This window comes from Oncorhynchus kisutch, linkage group LG15 (assembly GCF_002021735.2).
Source record: "Oncorhynchus kisutch isolate 150728-3 linkage group LG15, Okis_V2, whole genome shotgun sequence".
Taxonomy (NCBI): Eukaryota; Metazoa; Chordata; class Actinopteri; order Salmoniformes; family Salmonidae; genus Oncorhynchus; species Oncorhynchus kisutch.
This window is the reverse complement of record NC_034188.2, coordinates 24237204-24256635: the sequence shown is the minus strand read 5'-3', so window position 1 is coordinate 24256635 and position 19432 is coordinate 24237204. Positions and strand designations below refer to the sequence as shown.

Genomic DNA, 19432 nt, shown 5'->3' with positions numbered 1-19432 from the left:
CAGGAAATGAGTCTCTGCATGCTAAGTCCAATCAGCTTCAGAAAGGAAAAACCTCCTTGACTTGCCAATGTGATTGCTTATTGAGAAAAGTTTTGTATATCCTGGAACCAGTTGTATCTGTGCTAGCTGCCAAACTGTTTTTTCTATGGTGGTATAATAGGCCAACCTGTCATTGCACTGTACAATTAATCTACAGCAGGATGCCTCATACTGTAGTTTGGTGTGAGTGTGAGTGTGTATGTGAGCTTATGCATAGAGTGTCAGGATACACAGTAAATTAATTTTAAAGCAAAGAAGCAGACGAAGATAGAAGGAGACTATGTTGTGTGTCAGGCACATAGACTACTGTAGTCCAGAAAGGGGAGACAAAACCCCAAGGTGGCAAGTCCATCTGTTAAACCAGTTATGGAAAACGTTGTTGCTTTGACATCTGCAAGATATTGTGATTCTGTAATGGTTTCCATCTGATTTAAACATGCCATCGTGTGATGAGGCTCACGTCTGTCTGTCATAAGTCTGTCTGGGAACCAGGATGTGTGGTACTTATCTGTCAAAGGTCTGCTGGTAACCAAGCTGAGCCATATGGTCACCAGCTTTGGGACCAGAATGACGGCAGCAACCCATCTTGTACAAGAACCTATGTTTGCTGACCTATGTGTGTGATTTGGTTAGCGTTAACATTACTGTACAGCTAAGGAGACATTAATGTGACGTTATGCTAACATGACTAGCATAATTACTGACCCATGGGGCTCCAATGTAGAACATGATAAGAGGAACACACACATACGTTTGCTTTTACCTGGTACATGAGGTATCCTTATTCTAAGGACTCTCAGTCAGATGCATTCCCCATGTACTGAGAGGTTGGAAGTGACGCATACCATTTATCTTGTATTGGCTGAAGGAGAAATGAGCTCCGGCTTTCTGAATCAACAGGCTGTATTCTAACTGGACTGGAACTGAGGGCCATTGCTTATGGGAAAAGGGCAAAAGGTCCCAACCTATGTTACCTGCTCTATTCACTATTATATAACAAGCCAGGCAGCCAATGAACACTCCAATCCCTCCCTCACTGATTCTGTGGAAAGAGAGGGAGAGACTTTGAATGCTTAGCATTTGGAGCTAACAGGAATTGTTTATGGAGTCTTTGAAGGACATTATTATCTGTCATGTAAATGACTAGCATGCTCTCTATCAGAGCCAGGTGACGCCAAAAGGAAACCTGACGCCAGGGATTAGTAACGTCTCTCCGTCTTCAATTATCATTCATTATCATTTATTAAAGCTGTCACATAGCAACAGAAAAAGTCTTCCACGTTATAGCTCCCTGACAGAGAAGAAGCCAGAGTACATGAAAATAGTGACCCATCTTTCTTCCATCAAAAGAAATACTGAGTGTTATTACAAAAGTTTATTCTTCAACCACCTTATTACTGTCGAGCACCTTCATGCTGTAGGCTTGCTCTGCCTTCAGGGCAGCTTTCAGAGGCGACACCCTAAGAGTCGTGGTGACGGTGACGAAATGACGAAAATGGAAAAAGGATTGAACCAAAATGTCCAAACCGTAAGGGAATGTATGGCTTTGAGATACAACTCTTTCTATGACGCTGTTGAATCTAGATCAACTTTAAAAGGCAATGCTTTGTTGACATTTAAAAGTACCAACATTTGCGTATGTTTTTAATTGGCTTAACAAAAATGGTTTGTTAAAACTGCACATTTAATTTTTTTCTTCCTCATTGTCTAATATCTCCCCAGATGAGTTATGTACGATTGACTTGATCTGCCTATTACATTGTAGCTCTATGTGAGGTGCAGTCCCTTGCCTTTCGCCTCTTGACAACTGACCTCAAAGCTCAGCCTCTCTCAAGACCCATTTATAGGTGTTAACATGCGTCCTGTGTCCGGATCATCTCCACATTCTGATTGTACCCACATTTCCAGACAGGTATGGACGGTTCAAAGACTTTGATCAGATCTTATAAGTGTAAACGGACAAGATCAGGACGAAGGATGCATGTTAGCTGCAAGTATAAATGGGGCTTCAGATGTCCTGAGTATGTAGAGTCTGGGGGTGTTAGAATACACCACAGGGACTAGAAGATGCCTGTGGTTCTGATCACTAATGAACAGGTGAATCATTGAATATATCATCACTTTGACCTTTTACGTACGTGTATGTTATCCACAAAGGATTAAAAGGAGCTCCTACTGGACAAAGTAGAAGATACAATGAATTGCCACACTTCCCATTATCAGCTGTCAAATACGCGCTAGTGGATGGTTCTCCTTTCAAATCTACCTCTTGCATGTAAAGTACTATAGTAAACATGAAAGGTGTGTTATTAACACAGGAGGTTTTCCTTTTTAAATCTCTACAGGCAGTATTCTAATTCTGGACTTTCAACCACCAACACATAATGTACCATGTCGATCACATAGCTTTATATTCCAGGTGTCATGGTAACCGCCAGGCCCGGGGGAGTGCGTATGCAGAATCCTGTACCTATTATCACAAACAAAACATGATGGGACACACTTCTTAGTTTGGCTGAAATTATTATGGTGGCCACGTCCACTGAAAACTGGCAATAGAATGTTGTGATGTACAAGGTTTATAAACATCTTGAACATAACAAAGCTCAATCCACAGCTGTATGAGACTGCATCAGTCGTAGTATATGGTAGCATACATGTTCATCCTTTACCATTATACTGTGCTGGAAGGATAGGCCAGCAGAGCTACTGGAATGGAGAATATAAAGTCATTATAATTGCCCACTGAACAGACACAGACTCATTTTACACTCTTTGCAGAAAAAAAACATCACTATTTAAACTTTAAAATCTCAGAAACAGAAGCATTCATTATGCTGACAGAACGATGCATAATCTGCTTCATTGGCTGAATTCACTTCCTAAAAAACACAAACACAAAATAAAATATACAAATGAAATGTTAAGATAGTTCACGGACAAACATTATGTTGCATTGTTTGTACAAAGTGCACGGTCTTACGCACAAAAGGAATCATTTGAGAAGATGTTTATATAATTAGAATGGATTATACACATTGTAGTTACTTTTATATTCATCTTTTTTTTTAAATGACATAACAGACATTTCTGAATGTATCACCAAAAATAAAATAAAAAATAAAAATAAATCCTCAGGATGAATGAAAAGGAACGTTAATAGGTGATCAAAATACCTATTCATGGTTTACATCATGTTGGTCTCGGGACAATCAACTGATGAGAAGACTATGGAATAATCTTTTTACATTATCATCTATATTTTACAAAAGTGCTAGTGCTTCAATTAAGGAAGAGGTCACAGTGAGTGAAATAGTTTTTAAAAGGAGAATTTTAAAAAACGAACAAAAAAAACATTGTTTTGATGTCTTTAGCGGGAGGGTTTGGCACTGTAAATGCTCTGCCTATATATTCTAAATACATTTAGCTGTCAGTTACTGCAGGAAAAAAACAAGAACATTTGTATCGACCAAGACCCTCTGGAATAGCAGAACTGTCAAAATCTTCCCCTGAAAAGTATAAATATTCCTAAAATAAAGTTCATCGTTATTATTACTTCTCATGAATCTCCAGGGGAACGATTGAATCCAAGGACAGGATGAAGGAGTGTGTGACTGAAGTTTCAGTTTTGTAAGGAGGAAGACGGGACGAATGTAATGATTAATGGCTTAATGCTTCTGGACACTGTGTAACACACTTGACCCTGCCTTCAAACCCCACTCTGAGACATCTGAATGGTCATCTACATTCTATGGATTACAGAAACATGAGGACCGTACTGTTAGCCCATCAAAAGCAGATATCTACAAAGGTTGGACATTTCATCAGGAAGTTCAACCAACAGGGTCATTTAGTTTAAATTTGATGTGTGTTTAACAGGATGGATGTGTGGGGGAAAATACAGTTGGTATGTCTGTTGGTTGATCTCTTTACATTGCTTGCTGAAAGTAAATATTCCCAGTGCTTTGGACAGAAAATATAATTAACTGAACCACTGGTCCTCTATTTGGTGACTCATAGAAAATTAAATGCTGGCTTTGGTGGCGAATACCTTACATGAGCTAGACCTCATTGGTAGCCTACTGAAGGACTCAGCAAGTGGATTGGTTTGCTCTGAAATTGCACAGGAAAATAACCTAAGTGAAAAAGCCAATGTTTACATTTCAGGTGCAAGTAAACATTGACTGAAGTGCTGCGTATACATTTCAAGGATACCTTTGATTGTTTATGAATATAAAATTAATGAAAATGTGAGTACATTCTGGCACATGTTTACAGGCTACTGTTAGTCATGTATAAGACATTGGATGTTACTGTGGACTGGACTAAACACACGTGATGTTGAGAGCGGCACTTCAAAAAGCAGAGGACATGATCTCAAGTATGCACACACGTACTGTACAGAGTACGGTAGTATACTACCACACAGCAGCAGTAGGAGGCAAAATACTGTGACCAAGATTACTCCAGCAACCAGAACTTTTTAAAAGCTTTCATGGAAACATGTCCATCTTATTGCATGGTCCATCCTTGTATACATCTGAGAGATGAGTCATGAGAGGGAAGGGACGGATCCTTTATATATTTTAGCAGCTAAGAATACTCATCAAGAGTCGGTCAAGAGCTGAATTACTTCATACTTTACCGTAGGTGTGTTCAATTACTTTCTATCCCTTTCGGCTTTTGAAGATTGTGCAGAACATCAAGAGAAAGTAGGCTGCTAGTGATTGAGTACAGGGCACCAATGACAGGGGGAGATAAGAGACCTTTACATTTTTTTAATTAGAACATTTCAAGTTAATGCTTCATTCTAAGTGACACTAAGCCTTACTGAAACATTCTCTCTTCTAACGGAGCTATAGTGGATCAGAGAGATTTGGAGTGTTTTCCTTCCTTTTCTAAGCAAAGGAAATATGGAAGGACATATCTTAAAACCAAGTTCATATCAAATAGCTTTGGCAACATTGTTCACCTTATAGTGTTCCACAGTCCATAATCAAATCCTGCTACTAAGAATGAAGTCTCGAGACGTTGTCGAGTTGGCTCTCTGTCAGTTGGAGAGGCTGTTTTAGAATGACCCCCTCTAGGGATGGTTCTGACCCAGTCCCTGTCTCAGCCTGCATGGGAAGGTGTGTGTCTGACTGTCTATCTGTCTGTGGTTGTCAGAAGCAGGACTCCTGTGACTCTGTGTCCTCTCTTTGCAACGACTGCTTTTCCTGTTCAATGTGGTTTCCATTATGCAGGGCAGCATACCTGAAATGATACGAAACACAGAATGTAACATTAGTTTCAAAGTGACATGGGGTTATCATTCAATGTGCTTCAATATTCGGAGATGTATCAACATTCCTAAGACACACACAGCACACAGATTACAGGAAGTGCATAATAATATATTTAATTTAGGATTCACTGTTTTGCTGAAATTATAGCCAACCCTGGAACGGAGAGAGGTATTGTTGAGTAACTTAAATCCCACATAAAGAGAGCAGCACGTCTCTACTGCCAGGTTCAAGCAGTCTGGTTAACGTGAAGCTCTGGGATGACAGTACATTGTGTTTGGCTCTGAGGAGATGAGCCATACTTTCTCTTCTCTGAGGTTGTTGTTGGCAGCAATACAGGAGTGGAACTACAGTGAAACCTTAACTGGTTCCCTAAGGGCCATGGTCAACCAGGATTAGTGAGGAAGCAATAATGTAGTCAGAGTGCTTTAAAACGACCATATACAGATACACTGTTCAGTATACAACTATACCCCTCCAATTACACGATGTGACATGAACAAGTGGGATGTAAGGCTGAATCAAAACAGCGAGACTCCTACTTGAGATGACAACTCTCCCTTTCACCATCTGGCATCATGAGAACTTGAAGATACACCAGATTGGCATATAGGCAGACATTTAGACTTTAATGGATGACTGAAATAGTGTCATATTGAAGACTCGAGACGATAAAGCCATCGAGCTGCACATTTTAGTCATGCCATCAATTGACTTTGACAAGTTTAGGGCCACAGATGTTTTCTTAATCCTCATTTCTCCGGACACGGTGACTCTCAGATGAGGAAGATGATGATCAACTGTTTCATATGGAGTTCAATTTCAGGGATGTTTTGCACGGATCATCTCCCCGCAAAGGACATACAATCAGAAATTAGCATGAACTCCCATTTACTGTAATGTGATCATACATTCACTTGACTCATATAACATTCTATTGAGGAAAATTGAGACATTTCTTGACATTGTCCAAGGCTTTGGAAAAGCAGTCAAATGACCATGCTATAGGACTATGTCTGCATGATTGAAAGGCTTGTCCAGAAATAACCTCTCTTTCACTTCATATTTGAGAAATCATATGACTGGGGTTGTAGAGGGAGAATTTGAATCCTATTAACCCAAAGACCAATTAAAGCCTGTGGTTTTAATGTCTAACATGCTGACCAGACCGGACACGCCGCGTGTGCGAGCGTTGTAAAATACATTTAGAAATCCATGTTATTCAATTATTGCACCCACACTGCTCACGCGCACCAACGAGCGTCTGCGTTGCCAAGGGATAAAATAGAAGTCATTCCTATTTCTGATGCAGATCGCTCTGCAAGTCCTACCTCTCCCATCTCCTCATTGGTTTATAGAAGCAGGTACCCATGTGCCATCTCCTCATTGGTTATACCCACGTGGGTGATTGAAAGACGAACTGTTTTGCCGGTCGTCGTGGTAATACTATGAAAGTTTAGATGCCAATCACCATATAAGTTCAAAGATGAAAAAGCCTGGAAGGAGGAGAGATGACTAGAAATGATTAGGTTGACTGTTTTATGTGTGGATTAATTGTCGGAGTAGAGGACCTTGTGCATTTCAGGTAAAAGAACAACTCAATGTTTATATCCCAGGACAAATTAGCTAGCAACAGCAAGCTAGCTAAATAGGACACATTAACGTTAGCTAGCAAGTGCAAGCTAACTAGCTAAATTGCCATACATGTTTAATGCTTTTCAACCTGTCCCCAAATTAATGTCATTGGTTCAGAGTTTGATTTGATATTTTAACCTGCGTGTCGTAATCACGTTTGGTGTGGGGTGACAAAATACATTTATGCACAATGGCGCACGATGGCGTGTGTGCCGGTTTGAGTTCCGTGTTAAACATGGGTATAATTTTAATGAGGCCAGTTGCATCGGTCAAGACAGATACCACATTTAAACCAATGGCATCTTGGATTTTATTTCCAACCAAGGGTTTCAGAATGATATTCATATACTGGTAAGGCAATATTCAATAAGGTAAGGTAATTGACTCTAATAAATGAATATAGCAAAATCCTGGATTGGCAGAATTATGGGTGATACCATTACATTAAAAATCATACTCACTAAATTACATTTTAAACGTGCAAAACAGAAATTCATCAAACAGATGATAAAGAAAGACCATTTGGAAACCATATAATGAGTGATTTCTCTGGAGTAAATTGCTTACACAGAAGTGAATTAAATATTTCACTGTAATGTAGACTCACTGTCTCATTAGGAGATGTTTTCATAAACAACCAAACCAAAGGTGATTCCTGCTTAGAAATTGGCCGTGAAATGTACCTTCAAAAAAACTCAGACTCTCTAATGTTCCGGAATTTAGCAGAAACCAAAATTGCTGCCACATTGCAGTGTTTAACCCAACAAGTGCTACCACCTACCCACAGAAAGGACCACAGACTGAACGGAAGATGCTGACACTGCTCCTAATGGATCACATGCCCTGGAAACACATGACTGTGTTCGAGGGGCAGATCCTCTTTTTCTCTGTGTCCCTATATCAGCCCCTCAGGTCCCAGGCCTGTGTCCACAAAGTGTCTCAGAGTATGAGTGCTGATCTAGGATCATTTTGATCTTTTATGATTGTATGGACAGATCCTAGATCAGCCCTCCTACTCTGAGATGCTTTGTGGATACGGGCCAGGCCCTAAGCTCTATATACTAAGGATGGGGCTACAGAATCACATACGCTGCCATAGGCCAGAGCCCCCGCCGTGTGTCTGTCTGTCTGTCTGTCTGACCTTCCTTCCACTTGACTGGGATGTCTCTGCTGCCCACTCTCCACTGCTCTCTCTCTCTCTGACTCTCATCCTGACTTAACACCTAACACATAACCGCTCTTTTCACCAACCAGGTCATATGGCTGGATGTTGGTCTTTCAAGCCAAGGCTGACTACAGTACATCTCATCTATTCATGGTCTTCAGTTTGTCCTCATGTATGAATGCTCACATGATCTATCGTGTTGAAATGGTAGCCTCAATCTCCACAATTACAATTACACAAACAAAACAATCTATGACATCAATGAGCTCAGATATTTAGCCTACTGTACTTTCACTAGTAGTGTGTGTATTGTAAATACCTTTGAAAAGACTGACATTTTAATACAATCAATCAAACATACTCAGGCTTCCTGAATCCAATAGCGTTACTTGGCCAAGTTTACAAATAAGAACAAATCCCTGCCTTATTCAAACTAGCGCTGGATGATCAAATATGTGTTAAAGACATCCAACTCAGCTCTCATCTTATTGGTAATAATGGCTCTTTACCACTGACTACAGCATAGCAGCCACTTAGATTTGATCACAGCAGTCAAGTGTTTGATCTGTTCCATTTGCTGCACTGTGGGATAGACGCTTCTTGCCCAGGGACCCACACACTACAGAGACCACAACCTACTCCATACTGTGAACTGTAGAATACTGCCAATCACATACACTGAGAGTAGAAGGCTGGCAACTCTATTAGGAATTATTGTATACAATTGCAGCTACTCTGGTAAAGGATGGCAGTTCAAAGTGAACTCCATAATTTACTGTAAGAGGGATTTAACTTCTCAACTTTGACCCAGTAGAATAAATCTGCTCATCCTGACACATTTTGGATGAACACCTTTGTTCGGAGAATGACTAAACAGTTGGACATCAGTTTGAAAATATAAACTGTGTAATAAAATGACCGGGAAACAAAACAACAAGAAAAAGGATTAGATCAATACATGTTCTCGATTTTGTTTTTCTGGTTACCTTGGGAACATCAGAGTGAAGAATAAAAACAATGCTATAGATTGTCCTCCTGCTAAGGACCAGGAGCCTTCTCACTGAGCTGTATGGGATTAGTTAGAAAAGTAAAACCCAGATAACTTGCACCTCTTGGTGATCTGCAATCCTGCAATTCCAAGCATCCTTTGCAGGGGGAGAGGAAATCTATTATATATTAATCTACTCCAACATGTTCTAGTTCACACCAGGGCACAGGGAGGGCATCAGGGCACAGCAGGAACAGCATCCCTTCATTTCACTGGGGCTCATATTCCACTTGTCATTCTCCAGAAGAGGGACAGGCAGGGCGGCAGGGTGTCACGGGCAGGGGGCCCCAGATTTGACTTGAATGATACCAGCCTGATTAAGTGAGCTATTGTCTCTCTAGGGATGCAGGGTGAATTAATAACACTCCGCCTCAGCCACTACCCACTGTTGTTTCTAGTATTTATGTATGCCGTCGCAGTAGCCCTTTCCTGCAGTCAAATTACCTAGTGGCTTCATGGGTGAAATGCTCTTAATATTTTGAATAATTTCATAATTAATACACCACTTTTGTTGTTCTGAAATGTCAATCAGTTTTGTTATATTTCAGTGTTCTGTGATGTATATAAAGTATAATATTGGGATGGAAACTCAAAATTGGGTATGATTTAGCCGACTGTAGTAATTAACATAGGAATCTCTTTTTGAAGAAAGACTTAAATGAGACGTTCCATCATACAGATTGCCGATATGCTAGTCTGGATGTAGACACGAAGCTCCATCATACAGAATTCCCATAAGCTAGTCTGGATATAGACATGGAGCTCCATCATACAGAATGCCCATACTGTATGCTGGTCTGGATATAGACATGGAGCTCCATTATACAGAATTCCTATACTGTATGCTAGTCTGGATATAGACATGGAGCTCCATCATACAGAATTCCCATACTGTATGCTGGTCTGGATATAGACATGGAGCTCCATCATACAGGATTCCTATACTGTATGCTTGTCTGGATATAGACATGCAGGTCCATCATACATAATTCCTATACTGTATGCTGGTCTGGATATAGACAGGCAGCTCCATCATACCGAATTCCCATACTGTATGATAGTCTGGATATAGACACGGAGCTCCATCATACAGAATGCCCATACTGTATGCTAGTCTGGATATAGACATGGAGCTCCATCATACAGAACGCCCATAAGCTAGTCTGGATATAGACACGGAGCTCCATCCTACAGAATTCCCATACAATATGCTAGTCTGGATATAGACACAGAGCTCCATCATACAGAATTCCTATACTGTATGCTGGCCTGGATATAGACATGGAGCTCCATCATACAGAATTCCCATACGGTATGCTAGTCTGGATATAGACACAGAACTCCATCATACAGAATTCACATAAGCTAGTCTGGATATAGACATGCAGCTCCATCATACAGAATTCCCATACTGTATACTAGTCTGGATATGGACACGGTGCTCCATCATACAGAATTCCCATAAGCTAGTCTGGATATAGACATGCAGCTCCATCATACAGAATTCCCATACTGTGTGCTAGTCTGGATATAGACACGGAGCTCCATCATACAGAATTCCCATAAGCTAGTCTGGATATAGACATGCAGCTCCATCATACAGAATTCCCATACTGTGTGCTAGTCTGGATATAGACACGGAGCTCCATCATACAGAATTCCCATAAGCTAGTCTGGATATAGACATGCAGCTCCATCATACATCATCCCCCTCTTCAAAGGGGGGGACACTCTTGACCCAAACTGCTACAGACCTATATCTATCCTACCGTGCCTTTCTAAGGTCTTCGAAAGCCAAGTCAACAAACAGATTACCGACCATTTCGAATCTCACCATACCTCCTCTGCTATGCAATCCGGTTTCAGAGCTGGTCATGGGTGCACCTCAGCCACGCTCAAGGTCCTAAACGATATCTTAACCGCCATCGATAAGAAACATTACTGTGCAGCCGTATTCATTGATCTGGCCAAGGCTTTCGACTCTGTCAATCACCATATCCTCATCGGCAGACTCGACAGCCTTGGTTTCTCAAATGATTGCCTTGCCTGGTTCACCAACTACTTCTCTGATAGAGTTCAGTGTGTCAAACCTTCCAGTTCTCTGCTGCCAATGACTGGAACGAACTACAAAAATCTCTGAAACTGGAAACACTTATCTCCCTCACTAGCTTTAAGCACCAACTGTCAGAGCAGCTCACAGATTACTGCACCTGTACATAGCCCACCTATAATTTAGCCCAAACAACTACCTCTTTCCCAACTGTATTTAATTTTTATTTATTTATTTATTTTGCTCCTTTGCACCCCATTATTTTTTATTTCTACTTTGCACATTCTTCCATTGCAAAACTACCATTCCAGTATTTTACTTGCTATATTGTATTTACTTTGCCATCATGGCCTTTTTTGCCTTTACCTCCCTTCTCACCTCATTTGCTCACATTGTATATAGACTTGTTTATACTGCATTATTGACTGTATGTTTGTTTTTACTCCATGTGTAACTCTGTGTCGTTTTATCTGTCGAACTGCTTTGCTTTATCTTGGCCAGGTCGCAATTGTAAATGAGAACTTGTTCTCAACTTGCCTACCTGGTTAAATAAAGGTAAAATAAATAAATAAATATAAAAATACAGAATTCCCATACTGTGTGCTAGTCTGGATATAGACACGGAGCTCCATCATACAGAATTCCCATACTGTATGCTAGTCTGGATATAGACACGGAGCTCCATCATACAGAATTCCCATACTGTATGCTAGTCTGGATATAGACATGCAGCTCCATCATACAGAATTCCCATACTGTATGCTAGTCTGGATATAGACATGCAGCTCCATCAGACAGAATTCCCATACTGTATGCTAGTCTGGATATAGACATGGAGCTCCATCAGACAGAATTCCCATACTGTATGCTAGTCTGGATATAGACATGCAGCTCCAAAAAGAGCCCAGTGCCAGCCTGGCAGGGCTGTGGGGAGAAGTTAAGCAGAGTGATTGATCTCTAAGTGAAGGATCCAAGGTACGGACAGCTCGCTGGCTAGACTTGCACGCACACAATCAGGGCCAGACAGGCTGGCTAACACACAGGGCAGACAGCTGTGAGTGTCCAGGCTAGCTAACACACAGGGCAGACAGCTGTGGGTGTGCAGGCTAGCTAACACACAGGGCAGACAGCTGTTGCTGTCCAGGCTATTTAACACACAGGGCAGACAGCTGTGGGTGTCCAGGCTAGCTAACACACAGGGCAGACAGCTGTGGGTGTACAGGCTAGCTAACACACAGGGCAGACAGCTGTGGGTGTCCAGGCTAGCTAACACACAGGGCAGACAGCTGTGGGTGTCCAGGCTAGTTAACACACAGGGCAGACAGCTGTGGGTGTCCAGGCTAGCTAACACACAGGGCAGACAGCTGTGGGTGTCCAGGCTAGCTAACACACAGGGCAGACAGCTGTGGGTGTCCAGGCTAGCTAACACACAGTGCAGACAGCTGTGGGTGTCCAGGCTAGCAAACACACAGGGCAGACAGCTGTGGTGGTTGGAGGAATGCTGCTGAACATGCTGAATCTCTCAATGGAACAAAGGTAGAAGGTTGATTACTTTTAGCTGAGTGACGGTTGAGTTGCAGTGGTGCAGCATTCCTGACCTGATTGTTTCTTTGACTGGAATGAGGAGCAGACATGGAGAGAGCAAACATTGAGAGAAGAAAAGTACCTACAAGTCCCCTGGGAGAGAAGAAGTCTGTGTTTACCTTATACACACCACCCTCTTCAGTTCAGATGGACTGTGTGTGTGTGTGTGTGTGTGTGTGTGTGTGTGTGTGTGTGTGAGAGAGAGAGAGAGCGTGCTGAAGCATGAGAATAAGACATAAGGGTACACCTTTGTGTGTGAACATGATTATCAGAGTATGTTGTGGAGTGTAGTGTCCTGTAAATGTGCAAGTCTGATTCCTTTTTGCCTTCACATAAACCAGATAAAAATCTTGCTATAAATTCACAGGCCGGCCCCATTGCCTGAAGTTTACATGAGGAAAGCACTAAAGGAAGTCCCTTCCCTTCCATCCCCGAGGGGAAAAAGAACATCTACCTCATCACTGTGAGCCACAGATCCAGAGAAGCCAAGGGAAGGGTGAAGAGTGTTGACTCACTTGAACGGGGTATGGTAGTAGGTTCTAGGCGCACCGGTTTGTGTCAAGAACTGCCACGCTATTGGGTTATTCACGCTCAACAGTTTCCTGTTTTGTATCAAGAATGGTCTACCACCCAAAGGACATCCAGCAACCTTGACACAACTGTGGGAAGCATTGAAGTCATCAGGGGCCGACATCCCTGTGGAACGCTTTCAACACCTTATAGAGTCGATGCCCAGATTAATTGAGGCTGTTCTGAGGACAAAAGGGGGTGCAACTAAATATTAGGAAGGTGTTCTTAATGTTTTGTCCACTCAGTGCATTTGAATATAGGAAAAGTTAGCAAACACAAGATAGTAAATAACCAGCTGCTGTTTACCTGCTCATAGCTAACAGTAGAGCCTTAGCATTTATGATTCAGATGGTTAGAACAAAGTGGGGTGTTTCATACACAAGTTACTTTTCAAGCTATAAACATTTCCTTTAGTGATAATTTATACATTATGCATTACTATGACAATGAGCAGAGCCCAGTTACTGTAAAAATCAAAGGTCTCTGCAAGAAACCTGCAGCTGGACTGCGTCCAATGTAGCCCAGGGTGCTTTTCTATGTAGAAAAAACATCACTTCCTACAGTCCATTTAAAGAGGAAAAATCCTCATATTTATGTGATGCCCTGACAGTGTAAAACAAACATCTTTGAATCATATGTTCGGAGTTAATAAAAAAATGAAACTCATTGTTAAGGTTGAAACACAGAGAGAGAGCGAGGTTCCGTTCCTGTGAATTCCGTGGTTGAGCTTGTCCTCTACGGCTCAACAATGTTTCCATCAGATAGGCTATGAACTGATTGGTTGGTGCTCTTTTCTGGAACTAGGGGAGCACGTGTTGAATGTCAAGCTTGCACTTGTGTTCTTTAATTCATAGGTCAACTTATATGTCAACTTTTAATTTTTTTAAAAATCACAGGTGCATTCATGTTGCCTACATGGTTTTTGTCATAGTCCGTGTAGGTATAGTTGCCACAAGTGGGAGGATGGGTGATATTCTCTACAATTTGTCAAATAAATGTGCTGGCCTAATTCACAATGTGTAAGTGGAAATGTCTATGACATGTCGGCTAAAGTACTGCTGTTGACATAAGAGCCGTCACATGTTGAGAAGGTTCAAGTAAATGCAGTCCTTTCATTCAACGATAAACAGTTGAGAAGCGCTACTCAGAGTCCAGCACAAAGACAGGCATGTCCTCCAGAACCCATACAATGACAGACAGAGCAAACATAATGTTAAAGGTCCTTGATGCTGAAAACCAGCAGCACCGGGAACTTTACTCATTTAAAACTAATAATAGATTTCACTTTCGGTTTACATACTTTAAAACCTGGTGAATATGTAAAGTTGCACGTCTTAATAAATCCACTAGTAAAACACGTTTGTTTTGTATGTCAGATTTCAACGTTACCAACATCTTGTAAACTATCCTGTAATCCTGCATAATACTGAGTAAACGGTGTGTTAGCGGTAGTTAGTGACCTTGTATCTGTGTGACTTTATACTTCTGACGACTTGTAACATGTGATCCTATCATTGCTACTACTGATACAATCCTCTTGTGAAACACAAGTGTATCACTTTCCTGAACATTGATACACTTGGCATAAAAGGGCCCAGCAGATTCACAGGTTTACATAATTCATCATCCATCCATATTCACCATGACATAAAAACAAACATATTTCCACATACTCTATACATATGCATCAAGTAATGATAAGTGAAGTTGCAGATGTCTGCCTGCCTGCATTGGTGGATGATAGAGCTGGTATTTCAGCACATATGGCAGTACCATTCAAAGAGCTATGACAACCATCATGCTTATAGCTCTGTAAATGGCGCTGCAATCTGTACCACACTGTATCTGGGCGTCTTCTGGCAGGCAAAAGTCAGTTGAGCAACGCAAGAAATGGTTAAGTAATCCAGTTATCATGATCTGTCAAGTATCACACTGCTGTTGTCTGAAAGTACTCTTGTCAAGTCTGGATGCAGCAAATTAACACAGAGAATACGACATGATGGGAAAGGTATTATAAGCCAGTAGTCAGCGTCTGTTTGCATTTAATTAGAGTTGGGATGTTCAACAGTTGTGCTTTTGAAACAGGAATACAGTCTTCATCTCTTAATGAATTCAACCATCTGTGCACCCCCCCTTTCCGCTCACACATTACACGTTTCCTTCATTTCTGAAACAAATGTCTATCTCCCCTTGGGAACAGACAGCTTGACGACACAACTGGTGAGCTCACTGTGTAGAGGATCTCTGTAATTAACCCACTCTGTACTGCCAATCTGTCTTTGGAAGAAGAGGATGAAGAAACCAGTGAATGAGAGGACAGCTGAGTGGTGGGTAGAAAAAGTCTCTAGATACTCTGTGGTCTGTCCCTCCCGGTTGTACTTTTTTTTAAAAGTCTCAAACGGGCTGAGCTGACACTTTAATGCCCTTAAGCTGTCCTTACAGTAAATGTAACACAGGTTTAGGGAGCTATATTGACCATTGTGTCAGATGAACCCCTGTGTTGTCAGAGTAAACGGTCCCCACTTCAGTCAAATCTATTCGTCAAATACCCTAGCTGTGTATTCACTTTCACCTTTTGGTGTGTGATGTCTTTGGTTCAATTGTTAAGAAAGCTCTCAAGAAGGTTGTGGAAGTCACTTGACCAATTGTGTCACGCCCTGACCATAGAGAGCTGTTTATTCTCTATGTTAGTTGGGTCGGGGTGTGATTTAGGGTGGGTTATCTAGTGGAATTGTATTTCTATGGTGGCCTGATATGGTTCCCAATCACAGGCAGCTGTTTATCATTGTCTCTGATTGGGGATCATATTGAGGCAGCCATTTTCCCATTGTGCTTTGTGGGATCTTGTCTAGATATAGTTGCCAGTGAGCATTTTTATTAGCTTCACGTTTCAGTTGTTTGTTTTGTTGTTTTGTTCTTTGAAGTTTTAATTTCCAAAATAAAGGATGGAAACATACCACGCTGCATCTTGGTCTACTCCTTATGACGAATGTGACAATATGGGACAACACATAGAGTCTATCCTTGAGGGTCCCAGTGTCTTATAGAACATGTCTATTGTTTTCAGATAGCCTATACATTGTGCATTATACTGTCATAAAGCCTCCTTCACTCACGCCTGCAAACTTACCCTAGTAAAACGTACTATCGTACCGATCCTTGACTTCGGCGATGTCATCTACAAAATAGCTTCCAATACTCTACTCAGCAAACAAGATGCAGTTTATCACAGTGCCATCCGTTTAACTACTAAAGCACCTTATACCACCCACCACTGCGACCTGTATGCTCTAGTCGGCTGGCCCTCGCCACATATTCGTCGCCAGACCCACTGGCTCCAGGTCATCTACAAGTCCATGCTAGGTAAAGCTCTGCCTTATCTCAGTTCACTGGTCACGATGGCAACACCCACCCGTAGCACGCGCTCCAGCAGGTGTATCTCACTGATCATCCCTGAAGCCAACACCTAATTTGACCGCCTTTCCTTCCAGTTCTCTGCTGCCTGTGACTGGAACGAATTGCAAAAATCGCTGAAGTTGGAGACTTTATTTCCCTCACGAACTTTAAACATCTGCTATCTGAGCAGCTAACCGATCGCTGCAGCTGTACATAGTCCATCTGTAAATAGCCCACCCAATTTACCTACGTCATCCCCATACTGTTTTTATTTATTTACTTCTCTGCTCTTTTGCACACCAGTATCTCTACTTGCACATGATCATCTGATAATTTATCACTCCAGTGTTAATCTGCTAAATTGTAACTATTTGCCTACCTCCTCATGCCTTTTGCACACAATGTATATAGACTCTTTTTTCTGCTGTGTTATTGACTTGTTTATTGTTTACTCCATGTGTAACTCTGTGTTGTTGTCTGTTCACACTGCTATGCTTTACCTTGGCCAGGTCGTAGTTGTAAATGAGAACTTGTTCTCAACTAGCCTACCTGGTTAAATAAAGGTCAAATTAAGATTAAAATCTGACCTGCTACCAGCAGGTGGTTTAGAACATAGAATCCCCTTCTATCTCTATGGTTTAAAAGATGTTAGGGTTCCATCTCCCACGGCTTGTTATCCACAGGGTTGGGGAGTAATGGATGACATGTAATCTGTTACATGTAATGGATTACAAAAAAACTGTAACTGTAATCTGTTATGTTACCAGCAAAAATATTGTAATCAGATCACCGATACTTTTGAAAAAGTAGAAAATTACTTCTAGGATTACTTTCAAATTTAGAAGGGATGTTTGCAGAAAAAATATGTCCATGAAACGATTGCATGTTTTCTTAATTAACTTTCAAATTAACGTCAGTTATTAACCGAAAATGTGCTACTTCGATCTTCCCGTCTGAGCAATATACACAGTCACAAAAGAAAAAGGTATGGTGCGTCAACGCCGTGCACTTCTTAGATGGCGTTTCAAAGAACAATTTGTGTTCAATGAAGAAAAGGACAGGAATGTAACAGTTCAATGAAAACTATGTTTGCCCACGGTAAAGCTGCTGTCAACATCCAGACTCCACTTCCAACCTGAAGAAACAAGGATGACTATTGGCAGGTGTGGCGCGTTAGCTTGCTTAGCTAGCTAGTCTCTGGAGACAGACAGGTTGTCTTCACAATGTTACCAATGTTCCAGCATAGTTCAGAGATTTCAGAGCACTAGCTAGCTAGTTAGTCAGATTTCTAGCTAGCTAGCCAAGGTCACCTTGGAGAGGAAGTCAGCTGCTTTGACTTGTGCGAGACTGAGAGGATGTCATACCTACGATGTGACTGCTGCCAAGTTAAGTGAAATACATGCAGACTTTGAAATTCAGCACAAAGTGACGGCCACAGTGACAGATAATTGAAGCATCTTTGTAAAGGCATTCTGGGAGTTCAGTGGAAATGAAGAGGAGTAAGATGAGACGGATGATGGAGTGAGGTTTGACGTGGGTGCGATTCTTGAGGAGGTTGAGCAAAAACGGAACTTTTTTTCTCCCTCCACATCAATGTTGTGATGCACACACCATCAACCTCATCTCCACCAATGAGGTGGACAAAGCTGAATCCCAAGGTCCGTCACGAAAGTTGTACAGAAGTGCACTGTCAAAATGTTCCAGCATTTGGAGCAAAGCACACAGGTCCACATTAGCTTCAGAGGCAACAGAGGACATTGCAAGCAAGAAAGTAACTGATGGAGCTCAGAGTACCGTGCCATCTCCAAACTCATAGCCCTCACAGATGACCAGCTGGGGCAACAACAAAAAAAGACCTAGGTGTGAGCAGCAAACTACATCCTTGTGAGATTGCTTTTCTCAAGAAGTACAGTACAGTCCTACAGCCACTCACGTTCTCTATTGATCTTCTTCAGGGAGAGGAAGTGTTTTCTTGGCTTTCCCCAACAATCATAAACTTGAAGTCTAAGCTCTCAGAGAAAATACTGTACCTCTTACAACATTCTATGCACACATCCTCACTGCAGTCATTGAGGCTATAGACCGCCGGTTTGGACCTATGCTAAGTACCCATGAAACAAAAATGGCAACTGCTACCGTGCCAAAGTTTTCACTGTTTTGGCTCAACCATGGAAAGAGAGAGGAGATGTGGAGCACATTAGTTCAAGAAACAGCTTCTATGGAGAACACACACTCCGAAGAGGTGTTGAGGGAGCACAGAACGAGTCTGATGAGTCAAGACACTTTTTTTTGCATTCGGAGGTGCAACAACAAGGGCCTAGGCATTGCAGAGGATGAGGTGAGGAAGTACTTTGAAGACAAAGACAAATCGTTGGACTCCTTGAAATCGTCCCGCCTAGTCCAGAACTTGTTTCTGAAGTACAAGACTACACTGCCCTCCAGTGCCCCAGTTGAGCACCTTTTCAGCTATGGTGGAAACCTGTTTACCCCTCAGCAAAACAGGATGTCTGATGCTCATCTAGAGCATTTCCTCTTGCTGTGATACAACAGCAATCATCCGAGTGGGCTAGCTTCAGAACAAGTCTACTGCAATGTCATATCGGATATGTGTGTAGATTGCATCTAGCTGCACTTTTTTTTGCTTAAAATGAACAACTACCTGG

The 19432-nt window shown here is 41.6% G+C and overlaps 1 protein-coding gene across 2 annotated transcripts in view; it reads right to left on the bottom strand.

Moving 5' to 3' along the window:
- Positions 1-1399: 1399 nt before the first annotated feature.
- The window catches only part of htr4 (5-hydroxytryptamine receptor 4), a 125715-nt gene continuing 107682 nt past the window's right edge, over positions 1400-19432 (bottom strand). The window contains exon 8 of one of the 2 annotated variants that reach the window (XM_031789880.1): positions 1400-5292. In XM_031789880.1, the coding sequence (XP_031645740.1) occupies positions 5202-5292 (91 nt within the window). In that variant the 3' untranslated portion in view covers positions 1400-5201. The remainder of the gene's footprint in view (positions 5293-19432) is intronic. The other variant, XM_031789881.1, reaches the window with a different exon arrangement.